Source organism: Raphanus sativus, chromosome 6 (genome assembly GCF_000801105.2).
Source record: "Raphanus sativus cultivar WK10039 chromosome 6, ASM80110v3, whole genome shotgun sequence".
Lineage (NCBI taxonomy): Eukaryota > Viridiplantae > Streptophyta > Magnoliopsida > Brassicales > Brassicaceae > Raphanus > Raphanus sativus.
Genome location: NC_079516.1, coordinates 34,946,623 through 34,964,027, shown reverse-complemented (window position 1 = coordinate 34,964,027; position 17,405 = coordinate 34,946,623). Strand labels below are relative to the sequence as shown.

Sequence of the window (17,405 nt, the reverse complement as noted above, 5' to 3'; positions counted from 1 at the left end):
AATATACTTACAAAATTATATATTCTATTAAATTCATATCACGCGAAAATATGATTATACAACCACACAAACATATTATATGAGGCAAAAAAATTAAAACAAAACATATACCCGACAAAACATATACCCGCCCTCTTGAGGGCGGGTCAATCTCTAGTCTATACTATTAAAACACAAGATCCTTTTCTAAGGTGTCCTTGATTTTCAATAATATTTACTATTTTTTGCCACTGACTTATTTTTAGGTTATACTTTTCATTAAATGTTTTTTTCTTCCTTGTGTTTCAAAAAAGAAATATTTTCTTCCTTTTCTACGATTCTAATTTCAAAAAGTTTGTTCTAACTAAATCCCTATATCTCATATCTTTCGGCATCTAACAGGAATCTGAGTATCTAAATAACATTATTATAAATCTTCTCCTGATCTTTCTCATGATTCATCCTTGCCATGTTCCATGTGGTGTTGCTTTTTCTAGAGGTTGAAGGCGGACTGGATATGACGACGACTGTTGGATTGTGGAGTCGAAGCAATCAAGGTAGCAATGACACGATCGGTGGATGAGTGCGCAAGAAGGTACTCTCCCGTCTTCTTGTGGTATTCAGTAATTGGAGTGAATTTTTGTGGTTAATCTCGGAGAATTTTAAGTATTCAAACATTGAAATTGTATTTAGAAAAGCTCGAGTGGTTGAGAGATTCAGTTGTTCAGATGGTGACGAATCTGAGAGAATGATCGTGGACTTATACGAACGAGGCTGAGCAACAGGTTTGACTACGACGGCCATGAATCTGGAGATGAAGAATGTGGAGACAGAGCACCTAATGAAAGCTCTTTTGGAGCATGATCTGTAACTGAATCCACCAGAAGGAAACAATCACGAGCAAGTATGTAATCCACTAGAAGGAAACAATCTAATCTCACTTTCTTGATCGTCCATGAGGACATAAGCAAGTATGTAACTTCCAGTTTCATATATCAAGGCTGTTTTGTGTTGTTGTTTTCTTATTTTTTTACACATGAAGATAGTGCAGATTGCTAAGTAGCTTCCTCGAAAATACTTCTTAAAACAGTGACGTGACTCTGTAATATTTCCTGTAAGATTGGATTTAACACAAAGATTTTTCTTGCAGTGGTTTGGTGAGGGAGAGAAGCACGTGAAAGCTGTTTTCTTTTTAGCAAGTAATATAGCTCTAATCGTGTTTTTTTTGTGTGGATGAGGTATGTTGCAAGACTTTAAAAACAGAGCTCTTCCTTGCTTTCCGTTTTTTGAATACCTGCTTCCCTGTAACTTTATGTTAATTTGTATCACGATCTCCCTACAGTTTCTTATGCCTTCTAGGTATCTTTTGATTCAAAACGAAATTATTTAGGTTGATAGCATGTTGGGGAGGTGCGAGAATCCTGGAGAACATGAAGCTATGCTAAAGATGAAGACGAATTCATGATAAACCGGAGAGCGCACAAAGGATGAAGAAAGAGTCTTAGTACTAGCTGCTACAACTAGACATTCCACCTTGATGAAGCAGTAGCTAGAAGCTTCCCAAAAGGTAATAAACTGCTAATATTAATAGGTAATAAAGGTTACACTGAATACATTGGCCGATATATTACCAAACCAGAATAGTCAATGGCTACATTATATAAATGGTTAGGTGAATACTCATTAATACATATTATCATAATAATCAACTATATAATATAAGGTGTTTCTGAAAACTCATTAATATACATGGAATCTTAGTCTATGATATATATAACATATCATCTCCTAAAATTATCATATTTTATAAAATAGGTTATATAATTTTCATATAATAAAACAAATACTAAACCCTATACCATAGTTAACCAAATCGTAAACTCTAAAACATAAATCAAATATAATTCAAGCCACATAACACCTATTATTCTCACCAAAATACAAACTCCCACTTATAAACTTCAAAATTCAAATGGCTAACAAAAAAAAAAGTTGTTAATTATATTTGGCATTCTACTAAGGACAAGACTGTTTTTTTTCACTACCACCCGCAAACGCAGTTTTTGTGGTTGGTAGCGGTTGTTGGCGTTTTGAAACACTCATAAAAAACGTTATAAACCGTTTCAAACTGTTCAAAACCTTTTAAAATCAAAAGCTGATTCCAGCAAAATTGAAGGCGGTTGCTAGAAGTTAAAATTTCTTCTTTAAAAAAAAATTAACTAAAAATATTCAGTAAAAATTGAAATTTTAAAATGTATACATGTTATATTTTAATTTATATTATAAAACTTTAAAACAAAAATATTTCCGACGGCAAACAAGTTTGAAATATCTTATCTACATGTTCTGATGTTACTTAGCATTCAGTTTGATGAAGGTAATCTTGAAAAGCCTCCTTTTGACTCTAAGGTGATGCATAACTAACGTCGTTGTTTGGTGAAAATCCAGATTATGTTCTGTACAGAAAATATTATCCCCTCATTGGTTACATGAAACAAAGATAACATGACATAAAAAGAATGCAAGTATATGAATAAACCAAACCGAACCAAACCCATATCAAATCAAAATATAACCGAAGTGCCATTACCCATTATTTATATAAGTTTCAAAAATAATAAACTAAAATCTATACTATTAAAGCATGATCCTATTTAAAAAAATAGAATTTTGCCCCTGCATATCAATATATTTACAAGAATCTCTCATTGATATTTAATTTAAACTAAAAATAGAATATTCTCTATAACTATGGTAATTAATATTTTCCATATTTTGTGAATGATAATAATTTTAATTTTATGGAAATTATATTTTCCATTTAATTTGAATATCATTTTTTAATCTATAATATTTTTAAAGATCGGATATGAGAATATACATGCAAATTAAAAAAATATTAGCATGTCATTTTTACATAATAATGATATGCCAATTTTGAGTGTTCAATTTTTTTTAGAATTATCTTAAAATTAATTTTTAGATCTAACATAAATAAAAATACAAACTTATCATAGCTTATTAGTAACCAAAAAAAGAAAATAATATTTTCATATCAATAATAAAGTTTCTTATTACCATTGTTTTATTTTATTCAAATGACATAATACAAATCTCATTAAAGTCTAAATGATTATTTTTTCAATTTTATATAATATTAAGAAGTATGAATTATTTAATAAACATTTCAAAAAATATTATTTATGTTTTTGGTTTTTATCGGATCATCTCATATCGGATCTTAGGTTATAGGGATGGGCATTTTACATGATATCCGAAGTTACACCCGTACCCGACCATAAAAATCCGAACCGAAATCCGAACCGAAATAGCAAAATACTCAAATGGATATTAAGTTATGAGAGATTGGATATCCGAACCCGAACGGGTAATACCCGAAACCGAATGGATATCCGAAAATAATCGAACATATGTATACTGACCCTTATATATTGAGGTGATTATAGTTATAATCTGGGATATGCAATATTTTTTGGAGTCATTTTTGCGGCCCATCTTGATCATTTCTTCAACATTAATAATAAAATACTTTGGCCCATTTTAATTCCCTTCAGCATCAAAAATCAATTGGAAATATAAGATATGAACATTATTATTATTTTTCTTGAATAGATATATTACCATATATATTTTAAATTAAAACTATAACATTTTCCTTGATAATAGTAATTGTTATGTTATTTATTTATAAAATAAACATTATAAAGAATTAATATTATAAGCATTATAAAAATAATATTGAAGAAAAGTTAAGGTTAAGATAAAAAATATGTTATCCTATAACATAAAAAGAAAATCATACTTTATTCCTAAGTTACACTTAATAACATAAATATGATATGTGTAGTATATAATTTATGATTTGTTTTTTTTAAGACCGAATGTTGTCTGAAAATTGAAGAAAAGAAAGAGAAAAAATAATGTGATTGTTTTTGTCAGTATATTTGTGTTGGGCTTGAATCGTGTATATGATGTACAAGCCCAAATTGATGGCTTGAATAATCATTCACATTTATATTTTGTATTTTTATATTTTTCTCTTATATATTTGTTTTGTTAAGCATATTTTTTTACACCTACCATCTTTATTATACAATATCACTTTTTATGACCATATTTGTTTATAAATAAACAGTCAATTGTACTTATATTTATTCTATATAAAAATAATATCAGCAAAAAGTTTATACATAGTTACCCTAATATTATTTAATGTTTATAACTTTTTAAAGTTTTTAGTCAATATATCAAATATTAAAAATCAATACTTTATATAACCGAATATAACTCATAATTCTATCGTGCCCCTAAAACGAATAAAAAATAATCAATCCTATACCACATATTATTTGATATATATATGTCGGACCAAACCAAAATTATTAACGACAATCGATCTCAACCCGGATACTCATGCCTAAACATACTTATGAAAAATCAAACAAGAGCATAAATTTAAAGCAAAAACGATTGTCCCGCCCTCTAAAAGGGCGGGTCAAAATCTAGTATAATAGTAAAACAAGACTAACTTGGTACCTAACTGAAATAATGTTAATGCATGGACCAGTTTAATGGTTCTTTGGTTTGATTCATTAAACTCGATTTAATTAATAACTGGGGACATCAAAAACGCCATGAAAATTACTTACAGGATATCGATAACGTAATATGACACAAAACTAAAACTATTGATCCGCACGCCCGTATTTATTTTTTTATAAGATATGTTGCTATTTGTTTTTCATGTCAATATTAAAGTTTGACAAATTAAAAACCCAACAAAAAATCGAACTGATTCCGATCCAAAAAAAATTACCAAAACCGAACCGAAATTGATTAAATATCTAAATATCTAAAATTTTAGTATTTAGAAATTGAAACCGAATCCGATCCAAACCGAAGTACTTCGGATACCCGAATGTATCCAAAATAGATTTATATATTTATATATATTATTTTTTAGATTTAATGTGTATAAAAACATCATGAATATATATTGTACTTTTAAGTTGGTTTAAATAATTGATAATATATATAAATAATCAAATGTAAATATCTAAAATAGTTAAAGTATACTAAAAACATCAAAAATATTAAAAATAATTATTGATTCTCTATTCAAATATTTAAATCAAACCAATTTATATGTTTAGTTTAGGTATTATGACATATATTATTCAAATTTATATGTAATGTATTATTTTATTTATATATTTTGAGAAATTTAAAGTACGTAATGGATTTTAAAAATAATTTAAATGGATTATCCGAACCTGAACAAACCCGCAAAGATCCAAATCGAATCCGAAGAACAAACCCGCAAAGATCCAAATCGAATCCGAAGCAAAATTTAGAAATATCTGAATGGGTCTGAAATTTTTGATCCGAGAAATCCGAAACCCAAACATACCTGAACCGAATCCGAATGGGTACCCGAACGTCCACCCTCAATTTACAGTCTATATTTTCCTTTAAAAACAGAGCAAACATATAATTAATAGTATTTTATACGTACTATCATATAAATAATCACATGTATTATAATTTTAAAATTTAACGTGAAATATAAAAATCATAATTTAAGTTGGTATATAAAATTTGACTTCTTATTGTTTTTTCTTATATATATTGAAAACATTTTTTAATAATGGTTATTGGAAAATATTGTAGTAAAAATAAAATTTTGAATATATGTATAGTTGAATCATTTTTTGATATAAATCAAATTTAAATTATTATTTTGATTTGAAAATATATATATATATATATATATATATATATATATATAAAGTTTAAATTTTGTTTTAGAATTATTTTAGGCAAATGATCTTTTTAGATAATTTTTCGTATATTTTAAAGTTGACCCAAAATAATAGATTTCCATTTTTTTCTTAATAACATAAATTCATTGATATCTATGTTTTCAAACAACATTATATCTTTTTTTACTGATATTTATATTTCCAAACAAATTTATTTTTCTAAAATATTATTCATATTTCCAAACAAACCTATTTTTTAAATTGTTATCCAAGTTTCAAAACAAACATCTTTTAAAAATTGTTATCCAAATTTCCAAATAAACCTAGTTTGTACTCTAGTTTTAATAATATAGAAATAATATAATAAATGTTAAAGAAATCATATATTATTATATTGGTTACTAAAAATACATTATCTCAAAAAAAAAGTTTCATGTTTCCATAAACTAAAGATCAATTGTTCGGTTTGGTTTTGAATTATATCATTGGTCATATGTTTTATTAGTTTGGTTTCTAATAATACAAATATGGTTTATTATCTGGGCCATATAGTTATTAAAAGCCCAAACAGATATAAACTTTTTATGGGTTACAAAACGTACGGGATTTTCAAATTATGAAAGGGTTATTATTGAGTTAATTAAAACGATGGTGTTTTAATTAGAGTGGCATGAGATGATAATTTTTGTGTAAAACTTAAGATTAAATACTATTTGTTTAACCAGTATAATGTCATTTAATTATTAAAATATTTTTAATAATATTGTTTTAGTTTATTTAAAACAATATTTAATTATATTTAAATGTAATTGTTTTGTAACAATTATTTGAAATTATAAGGTCACACAATATAATTTTATCTTGTGTGACAGATAAAATTATACAATATAATGATCTATAATTTTTGCAGTGATAATATTATTATAACCTTCTATTTGATAACGAGGAAAAAATAGAAGAGATTGTATAATTTGCAGGCCAATTGCAAAGTTCTGATGTCGTTCTTTAAAACTCTGACTTCGGTGAGGTACCTGTTTGATTCACTGAGATTCAGAATCTCCTTACTGACTTGCTCAAAGACAGATTGCGGGACTGAATGATGATACTATAGTCGGGTCTGATGTGTCAATGGCTAAACCCACTTCCGTCATCCAAGCAAGCTTAAGGGGTGTGTCCTTGTTCATGTCTAAGGATAGATGAAGCAGCAATGACAAAAGCACAGGTTGTCCCAGAAGATTCATCGTCTCTAGTCCACAAATATTGACCTGAAACCAATGTCTTGGGATCTTATGTTAGAGGGATGGTGCTTATTAGGTCCTACTTAATATGTAAAAAGAAATCTCACCTGCGAGCAAGGCCATGATATTATGGAGAGATCATGGGTACACAAAGCCATAGTGAAAGACTCGTTGTACTTGTGTTCACTTAGCTACCTGCATATATCTGCTATTTTTCCACCGGGACTTATGGTTTAATGGCTGCAGCCACATCCTTCAACCAAGAAAGCTTGCGGGACATGTCGCTGTTTAGGTGTTGAAACAATGCAGAAAGAAGTCCTTGGCTCAGAGGAAGAGGGCTCTTCGCCAACAATGCATGCAGATCCACTTGAAACCAATGTCATCATGAAATCTTGGTGTCAAACTGATGCTTATGAGGTTCTTACTTAAGCATGTAAAAAAAAGAAAAATCTCTCACCTGTGAGCAAAGCCATGATGCTATGGAGACATCGTACTTGCTTTGCTGTAAAGCCCTAGTGAAAGACTCTTCGTACTTGCCTTCAGATATCAACCTGGATAATTCTTCTTCTGTTACTATAAGTACTCGGGTCTGAAAGGGATTAGATGTTGTGAATGTCAAAACTCAGACAAAGACTGATCAGAACCAGAAATGATTAACTCTCTGACTCAATCACAAAAAAAGATAACAGAGAAGAAACCGAAGAAAAGAACCAAAAAAGGTGATATCAAGCTAACACAAGGCTTATCAGATTCATGGTTATGATTAGTTCCAGAGATTGTGAAAACAAACCTTTCCAGCAGAATTTGCTCGAGCAAAGTGATACTTTTGGTTCTCTGCGGCTTATCTACTGCTTAAAACCGACGAACCAGCAATGATTCCCTGCAACTTTAGAAAAGACGAAATAAATGACTAGATTTTGAAACTACACCACCAGTCTTGGGAAGAATGATTGACTTTCCATCTTACCTACTATAAAGTCTGAGTAAGAGATGAGTGTTGAGAATCCAAGTGGGCTGCATTTTCTCGGAAGGCTTCCGAGTCTACGTTCTTAAACATGGTCTGGCATGACCATGACCTCTCAAAGGAAGGTATGAGAGAGTTCTCCAGAATCATCTAGGATGTTTTTTATAAATGGCAGGTACATGAGAGATCAGTACTCTACAAAAATATTTTTAAAATAAGGTGAACTGGAATTACGTGGAGGGCACTCCAGAATCACCTGGGATGTTTTTTTCTTGCATGGACTTGATTTCAGAAACGGTTTCAGAAAGGCTTTGGAGAGCAACCTCTGATTTTGCTCCGTGAAGGTATCAACTAATGAGCTTAAACCCTCAGAAGCGTAGAGCATTTGGCTGGTGACAAACGGACCGTTGGGGGTTTGAAGAGAGTGCCCAGATCAAAGGGAGGCGGTTTGTTAGGGTTCGTGTGTGATGACGCCATGGATTGCGAAATTTTAAGGCGAGAAGAAGAAAAGAACATTTGGAGAGCGATCTTATATACGATTGAGGGTTTTAGGGCGTGTTGGCCAGCCCATCTAAATAATTAAGGTTGAACCCTGTTAGATTAAATTCTCTTTTGTTTTTTTCTGTAAACAACAAAAGTTTGGAGTACGGTTAAAACTTTTTTAAAAAAAATTGAATTTTTTTTTAAAATAAATTTAATTATTTTTCATCAAAATCATTGACATTATTAAAGGCTTCCTTCAAAACTGAAAAAAAAAAATTCTACCAAACCCGACAAAGCGAGTTTTTTTTTTCACCAAAATTATAAAATCGAGATTTCTCGTCAAACCTATAAGATCAAAATTCCTCGCCAAAATCATAAATTTGAGATTTCTCGTCAAAATCATATAAAAGAGAGATTTCACGCCAAAAACGAGATTACCAAAACGAAGTTTAACCCTCCACCGATTCACAAATTATTAATATATATTTCCTTGGTCATTTTGATGATATCATCTATGCATTTACAGTTTTACATGAATCATTCATAACGTATGTCATCATCCAATATTTTTCTTGTTTCAATAATTCACACCACGTTTATGATACAAAACACACAATCATTGATATCATATAGTTTCACCACATTTTATGGGCCACATTAAAATAATTTTTAGCTATCAACAACAGAAAAAGTAGTCCTTAACCCAAAAAAGCGTTAATTAATCACATAATTAAGCTAATTAATAATAACCACGCCGTACTTAATCATCCATTGCATAACCATATCTTGTCAATATTCTGTTTATATCGTCGTCCAGCAAAAGAGGTCTGCCTTTACTTGAGATATAAGAGCATCCACAATGGTGGATTCACCATGGGAGTCCTTAGGAATTTTAAACTAATTTTTTTAAGTTAATTTTGTTTTGTTTGAATAGTGAAGGACTCAGAATCAAAATATATCTCCAATGGTGTATTTCAATTTGAAGTCCTTAATATATACAAAATTGCTTCTGTCAAAGCACCCGTACTTGAAGTATTACAAAATTGAAGTAAGCTTGCTGCAAATTTAAACCATTTATTCACATAAACACCATCAATTTAACCGAAACTGAATGTGAGAAGGCAAGTAAGAAGACATCTGAACCTCGATAGCTCAAAGGCCTTAGTCTATTGTAGTCCTCTTGTCCTGTTTCATCCAGAGTCCAAAACAAATAAACAAACGACTCACTCTCTCTCTGCAGAGCAAAATATTCAGAAAGAGAATGATGAAATGAAAAGGTAGCTTGCCAGCAGTATCCCACAATACCAAGTTGATAGTGTTTCCATCCACAATCACATTGGCGCTGAAATTATCAAACACAGTAGGCACATAGTCCTGTCACACCCCAAAATCAACTAACATTAGCTATAAAGTGTCCTTCCAGAATAATAAATAACACACTCTTTATGAATCTTTGAGAATAACTCATCTCAGAAAAACATGACTCGTATATGAATCTAAGATCCTCAAACCCTACAAAGATCACTACAGTAACATTGAGATTCCACTCACACTAGCCTATCATAGAGTTATTTAACACACTTTATATAATCATAATACAGATTAACAGATCGCAGAGAAACATGAATATGGTCAATGAATACCTGAGACTGAGCTAAAGGTCCTCAGAAGTGAGAACTAACACTCTCACCAGCTTACTCAAAAAAGTACAAGCCTTTTAGTAACTGTCATAGCAAATCTTATACTAAAGTACAATCACTGAGCCAAAGGTCCTCCAAACTAACATACTCACTAGATTACTCAAAAAAACCAAGCCTTTGAGTGACTTTCATAGCAAATATCAAGATTATCTATACATATACATAAAATACAAAACCAGATCATAAAGATCAAACTACTACCCTGCAACGATCAGAATCATAACACAAACTAAAGAAGCAGGCAAAGGAACGGGACTAACCAAGAGGATTAGAGAGCTTGAATGAGTTCTTAGCCATGGTGATGATTCGATCAGTACCTGCGATCATTAAAAAAAAAAGAACAAGTCTTTAGCTTTTTTAACCAAATCGGGATAAAACCCAGAACCCTCAAACCGAATCGAACAGAGGAGAGATCAAAACGAACCTTAAAGAGGAAGAAAGCGATGACCCTGGTTGAGCTGATCGGATGGAGGGTTGAGCTGAGTTTTGACCCTGGTGAAGTGATCGGAGATGTTGAGCATCACGAGAGGGTGGAGCTTGAAGGTGAGGCCGCTTGAACGAAGCAGAAGAGGCATGGTTCGTGGGTTCCGTTGAGCCGATCGGAGTAAGGTTTCTGGCACCGGACGGTGACGAACGTGGGGCTGGGAGTGGGGTTTCTGAGGAAGAGGAGTTTCTTAGAGGCGGAAGGGAGTGTCAATCGGTGGTTAAAGGATCAGTGAAGCTGCGGCACGATACGTGTAGCTGGAGTGATCACCGTAGTGACAAAAAATGAGAGGAGAATCTATTGAAAAAAATGAAGAATGATGCCACGTCTTCAAGGACTGAATCCTTAAAACCCTTGAGCAAGGATTCATCCTTAGCTGGTTCGTTTATTATATTGTTTAAATAATCAAATGACACTAAGGATTTGGGCTAAGGATTTGTTTACAGCCCGCGTTGCGGATGGTCTAATACACTCAAACAAAAAACTTCAGAAACGCACTGTATAATACTCCCTCTGTTTTTAAAAGATGTATGTTCTAGAAAAAAATTTTGTTTCAAAAAGATATATTTTTCATATTTTCAATGTAATTTTTGTCAACTAATTATGAATAATTGTGAATCTCAAAAACATTAATTGCATTTCTTGAAATCTTATTGGTTTAGAAATATAGGAAATATAAAATAACAAAAAACTATGCACTAATAAGTAAGTTTTAATATGTTTTATTAAAAAGTGTGAAAATCTTAAAACATCTGTTATTTACAAACAGAGGGAGTATAAGATAAAAAAGAAAAAAATCAAATATTATTCTGGTACCCACTTTCCCCCCCCAAAATAAATATATTATCATCAACAACAACAGACGAGATTCTCTACATTGATTCCTCTCCCACTTTCTTCTTCCTACGCGTGTCCCTCGCTGCTTCAAAACGAATCGAATCTTGACGTCGACGGCCGGCGATGAAGGATCCCGACGCCAAGAAGCGCAGATCAACCCCCTCGAACGTCGACGACGTCATCTCCCTCGTCATGCCTCTCGTAACCGACGCCAAAGACCGCGACTCCGCATCCCTCGTCAACCGCACATGGCTCAGAGCAGACTCCGAGACCAGGGAGCACGTCACCATGGCCCTCTGCTACGCCTCGCTCCCCGAACGCCTCAGCCGGAGGTTCCCGAACCTGACGTCTCTCAAGATCAAGGGGAAGCCCCGCGCCGCGATGTTCGACCTCATCCCGGAGAACTGGGGAGGGTTCGTGTCCCCCTGGGTGAACGAGATCGCTCTGTCGATGCGGAGGATCAGGTCCGTGCATTTCAGGAGGATGATCGTGAGCGACTTGGATCTTGATGTGTTGGCGAGGGCGAGGTTGGACGAGCTCGAGGTTTTGAAGCTTGATAAGTGCTTGGGGTTCTCTACCGATGGGCTCTTGACCATCGTTAAACACTGCAGGTAAAACTACTAGCTTGAAAACGATGTCGTTTTATAAGAAACAAGATTAGTTCTTTGTAAGCTTATACAAGATTGAAACGATGCCGTTTTGTGAGAACAAGATCTTGATTATTTGCAGCTTACACAATACTGAAACGATGACGTTTTAGTCGAAGCTTATACGAGACTGAAACGATGCCGTTTTAAGTTGAAAAATCCAGTTTTATGTTTTTTTTTTTCCTCTGTGACAGGAAAATCAAAACGTTGTTGATGGACGATAGTTCGGTTCTCGAAAAGAACGGTGATTGGCTACACGAGCTCGCCTTGCACAACACGTCTCTCGAGGTTCTAAACCTCTACATGACAGAGCTCACGAAACTCATCCCCAGAGACTTGGAAACCATAGCTAAAAACTGCCACCGCTCTCTGGTCTCCGTCAAAGTCGGCGGCGACTTTGACATGCTGGAGCTGGTCGGGTTCTTCAACGCCGCTGTTAACCTCGAAGAGTTTTGCGGCGGCTCCTTGGATGAGGATCCCGAATGGCCTGACAAGTACACGAAACTGACTTTCCCTCCAAAGCTATCCCGTGTGGGACTCTCTTACTTGGTAGCAAAGGAAATGCCGATACTGTTCCCGTTCGCTGCTCAAATCCGAAAGCTGGATCTTCTCTATGCGTTTCTCGAAACCAACGATCATTGCCAACTGATCCCAAAGTGTCCTAATCTTGAAGTTCTTGAGGTAAATATTAATTCACTTGAACAGTAAAATATTAATTCACTTGAACAGTAAAATATTAATTCTTTTTTTTTTAATATTAATTCACTTGAACAGTAAATATTTTAATTCACTTAAATATTAGTTCCTAATCTGGAAGTTATTGAACTATGCGAGGCTGACAAGTTCTTGGGGTGTGTATCTATCTCAGACGAGGAATGTGATAGGAGACAAGGGACTAGAGGCACTTGCGAAGTACTGTAAGAAGCTGAAGCGGCTGAGGATCGAACGGGATGCAGATGAAGACGAGATGAATGAAGATAGACGAGGTGCAGACGAAGATGGGAACGAGGACTTGGGGTATTTAGTGACGCAGAGAGGGCTAACGGCTCTGGCTAAGGGATGCAAGGAGCTAGAGTACATTGCGGTGTACGTCGCTGACGTAACCAACGAGTGTCTCCGAACCATAGGCGGGCATCTGAAAAGCCTCGTGGACTTCCGCCTCGTCTTGATCGACCTAGAAGATATGATAGTAGCGGATTTGCCGCTGGATAAGGGTGTCAGATCGCTCTTGATGGGATGCGAGAAACTCAGACGGTTTGCGTTGTATCTCAGGCCGGGGGGGTTGACGGACGTGGGGTTAGGATACGTAGGGAGGTACAGTCCGAACGTGAGGTGGATGCTTCTCGGTTACGTTGGGGAGAGTGACGAGGGACTGATGGAGTTCTCGAGAGGAGGGGGTTGTCCGAGGCAGCTGCAGAAGCTGGAGATGAGAGGTTGTTGCTTCAGCGAGAGGGGAATCGCTGCAGCTGTGATGGAGCTGCCTTCGCTGAGATACCTGTGGGTGCAAGGGTACGGAGCTTCGGCGACGGGGGAAGATCTGAGGGTGATGTCTAGACCGTACTGGAACATTGAGCTGATTCAGGCAAGAAGAGTCCCGGAAGTGGATGAGATGGGAGAGGTGAGTGAGGTGGAGCATCCGGCTCATATACTGGCGTATTACTCACTCGCTGGTCACAGAACAGATTCTCCACCAACTGTTAGAGTCCTGAAGGAGCTATGATGATTGATTGATTGATTGATGATTCCAAAGCAGGTTTGTACATAAAAGATTCTTCCATGAACTTGTGTATAATGGATTCTTTTACTTCTTCTAACTGTTGGTGTTGAGAGATTAAATAGAGGTTTTGAGAGATTTGTTGTATATTTTTTGATTTCTCCAATATACAGAAAATGAACCTCCACACCTTTAGAGTTTTATATATTTTTTCACTTTCTGAGGAATCAGGCAAAGTCAGATTTATATTGTAGGTTTTGATGTGCAGCGACTCTGCTTTTCAACTTCAAATGTGTATAGGTTTTCAAGAGTTTCTCTGGTGTAGTTCTATACCATTCAAAGATAAGGTACTTAGTGTAAGATTGATCACATCTCATGTACCATTCTGTGATATAATTTTATAAATTTTCCTGAACTGGTTTGGTCTTGGTCATTAGGAGCAATCAAATCATATGGATAAAGTTATAAAATGGTAGAAAAGCTTAATGTTGCTGTTTCAGTTACAACACATAAAACTCTGAGCAGACGAGAGGCTCTCTGTTTTGTCGTGAAGCTCTTTATAGTGTGTTTAGAGGGTCACAGGTGAGTCTCAAATCCACGGCAACCTCACAACCGTCTCCACTCTCTCAAGAACCTATACGCAGATACTAAACTTTCATGTGTGTGTTCAAAGACATTCGTACAGTGTGGTAAGAAGTGAATGATAAGTAGATTACCAGCAAAACGTTTTCTGGATCATCTGAATGCATCCATTGAAAGAAAAGGAGGGAAGATATAAGTCGAAAATGAGCAAGCAAGAAAAGCCCTAAAGATTGCTTTCAAGAGTGGCTGCCAAGCGATATATACACCGCTCTTTGTTTCTTGGATGGCGCTCCAAATGGCCAAGCATCTCATTCATGATCCTATCGTACCTAAGAAAAAAAAGATACATTCAATAACATGGAGCAGACGCAAGAGAAAGAAAGAAAGAAAGAAAAGAGTTGAACCATGCAAAAAGCTTATCCATGGTTATACATTATGAGATGTGTCAAATTATAATTTAAATATAATTATAATTTGAAATTATAAGTAATATTATTACTATTTTAATTTAATATTAAAATTTGATATAAAAGCAAAACAATTAGTTTAAGTAATTATACAATATAAGAAAAATAAATAATAAGTAAATATACAATATAAGATGTTGCTCAAAAAATACAATATAAGATATGAAAAAAAAATTTAGGTTTACATTTTTATTATTTCTAAATATTTTTATATGTAAATAGACAATATAATAAAAACAAGCATAGAATAAAAAAATAGAAATATTAAATTCAATATATATCATAATAATATTATTTGATATCGAAACAATAAAATATAATAAGTAAATATACAATAGAAGAAAAAATAAACCATACGTAAATATACAATTAAAAAAATGAAAACAAATTAAACATCTATCTAAAAAAAATAGTATAATAAATAGTAAATAAATATAGAATATAAAATAATAAAAAATTAAATTAAAAATCTATCGTAATATTATAATAAAAATAAATAATAAGTGAATATACAATATAAAAATAGAAATATTACATTAAACATTTATCGTAATATTACCATTAATAGAAAAGAAGAAAAATTAAAATAATTATATATTCAATATAAAAAATGAAAAAACTACATTGAAAATCTATCTGAAAATGTATAGTTTTACATTTTTACTATTTCTAAATATTTTATAAGTAAATACACAATATAGAAAAAAATTAATATACAATATAAGAAATAGAAATATTATCTATCGTAATATTAGAATAAATAAATATAAAATATAAGAACAAATAAATAATAAGTAAGTATACTATATAAGAAATAAAAATATTACGTTAAAGATCTATTGTAATATTATCATTTGATATAAAAGCAAAATATTTAGAATAAGTAAATATAAAAAATAAGAATAATAAATAAATATATAATATAAAAATGGGAAAACTAAATTAAACATCTATATGAAAATGTATAGTAAAATAAATAATAAGTAAATATATAATATAAGAAATATAAATATTACATTAAGCATCTATCATAATATTAGATAAGTAAATATACAATATAAGAAAGAAAAAATAATAAGTATATATACAATATAAGAATAAAAAATTACATTAAACATCTATCTGAAAAATATATATTAAAATAAATAAAGTAAATATACAATATAAGTAATAGAAATATTACATTAAAACATCTATCGCAATATTAATATTTGATATAAAAGCAAGAAACTTAGAATAAACAAATATACATTAAATACAAACTAAATATACAATATAAGAAATTGAAATAATATATTAAACATCTATCTGAAAAATGTATATTTTTATATTTTTAAGTAAATAGACAATATAAAAAATTGAAATATTTCATTAAACATCTATCTGAAAATGTATAGTTTTTACATTTTTATTAATTCCAAATATTTTAATGTGAAGAGACCGCTTATCTCGCTCTCAACTACATCGTTATAAATGCCTCTGTCACTCATAAGACAGAAAGAGCTATCGAAGGTGAAATAGTCACATGTACACATATTGGTAAAAGAGTCCCTCTCCGAAGAATCATTTTATCTCTAATAGTTTCAGACTATCCATTCATACTTAAGATAATAAAATTTCCAACAAGAGTATGTTATGCAATGACCATAAACAAAAATCAAGGACAAAGCTTGAAACTAGTTATTCTATATTTGACTAAACCAGTTTTCAGTCATGGCCACATATACATTATTCTCTTAATAATAACATCACGTGAATGTTTAAGCATTTTACAAGAAGAAAAAGACTTGACAATTGGAGTGAGTAACATTCTCTACAAAGAAATATTCAATAGCATCCCCAGACCCCAGTAGTAAGGGCCGCAAATCATAAACAAATCTATTTATATATATACACAAAAAACACTATACCTATCTACTCACTATACATGTTCCTAAATCTGACGAGTACAGAGGAAAATGATACCAACGAAGAAAAAGACAGAGGAGAAGAAATGATAAGCTACATAAAACAAGATGTTGATATACCAAGTAGCAATTCAACCAAAATAACGGAATTATCCAAAAATAAATAATATATTCAAATATATAATTGTAAGTTAAGTATTTTAGTTACATGTTCAATTGGAATTTTGTATTACAATTGTAATTTGAATGTATTTGAACTTCTCAAGTTGGTATGTATTCTACTTGCACATTGGATAATAAATTATCGATGTATTCAAGAAAAAGAACGTATAAGAACGAAAATGTAATCCATGTTTTATACCAAAATCTACATTCTACTTACTATCATAACTATCATAACTAAAATAGAGTAAACACTAAAAACATATGAAACTATAATATATTGGTGAACATTTTTCAATAGTATGATAAACATAACCTATAAGAAGAATAACAAAACATGTACGGTGAATATTAATATTATTTTTATTAAAAATAAGAAAATTAGCTTAACATTTTAAAATACGCATTAAAACGATGATATATTTTGACATGTAACTATTTTGTCCAAATATATGCAT

General features: G+C 32.2%; 1 protein-coding gene and 1 long non-coding RNA gene across 2 annotated transcripts; both read left to right on the top strand.

Moving 5' to 3' along the window:
* Positions 1 to 251: 251 nt before the first annotated feature.
* Positions 252 to 4,891, top strand: LOC108838111 (uncharacterized). Its single transcript, XR_001947451.2, has 4 exons — positions 252 to 574; positions 673 to 950; positions 1,130 to 1,217; positions 1,370 to 4,891. It is a non-coding gene; the product is annotated as an uncharacterized LOC108838111 (long non-coding RNA).
* A 6,555-nt stretch (positions 4,892 to 11,446) lies between these two features.
* Positions 11,447 to 14,056, top strand: LOC108811795 (coronatine-insensitive protein 1-like). The gene is made up of 3 exons (XM_018583886.2): positions 11,447 to 12,079; positions 12,310 to 12,796; positions 12,984 to 14,056. The coding sequence occupies exons 1-3, from the start codon at positions 11,592 to 11,594 to the stop codon at positions 13,833 to 13,835; spliced, it is 1,827 nt and encodes a 608-aa protein (XP_018439388.1). The 5' UTR covers positions 11,447 to 11,591; the 3' UTR covers positions 13,836 to 14,056.
* The last annotated feature ends 3,349 nt before the right edge of the window (positions 14,057 to 17,405 follow it).

What these genes read in the sequence shown, in the direction of transcription:
- LOC108811795 (XM_018583886.2), top strand. Translation starts at nt 11,592, where the DNA reads ATGAAGGATCCCGACGCCAAGAAGCGCAGATCAACCCCCTCGAACGTC. An exon ending in ACCATCGTTAAACACTGCAG is followed by an intron (nt 12,080 to 12,309) that starts GTAAAACTACTA and finishes CCTCTGTGACAG; the next exon opens with GAAAATCAAAACGTTGTTGA. An exon ending in CTAATCTTGAAGTTCTTGAG is followed by an intron (nt 12,797 to 12,983) that starts GTAAATATTAAT and finishes TATCTATCTCAG; the next exon opens with ACGAGGAATGTGATAGGAGA.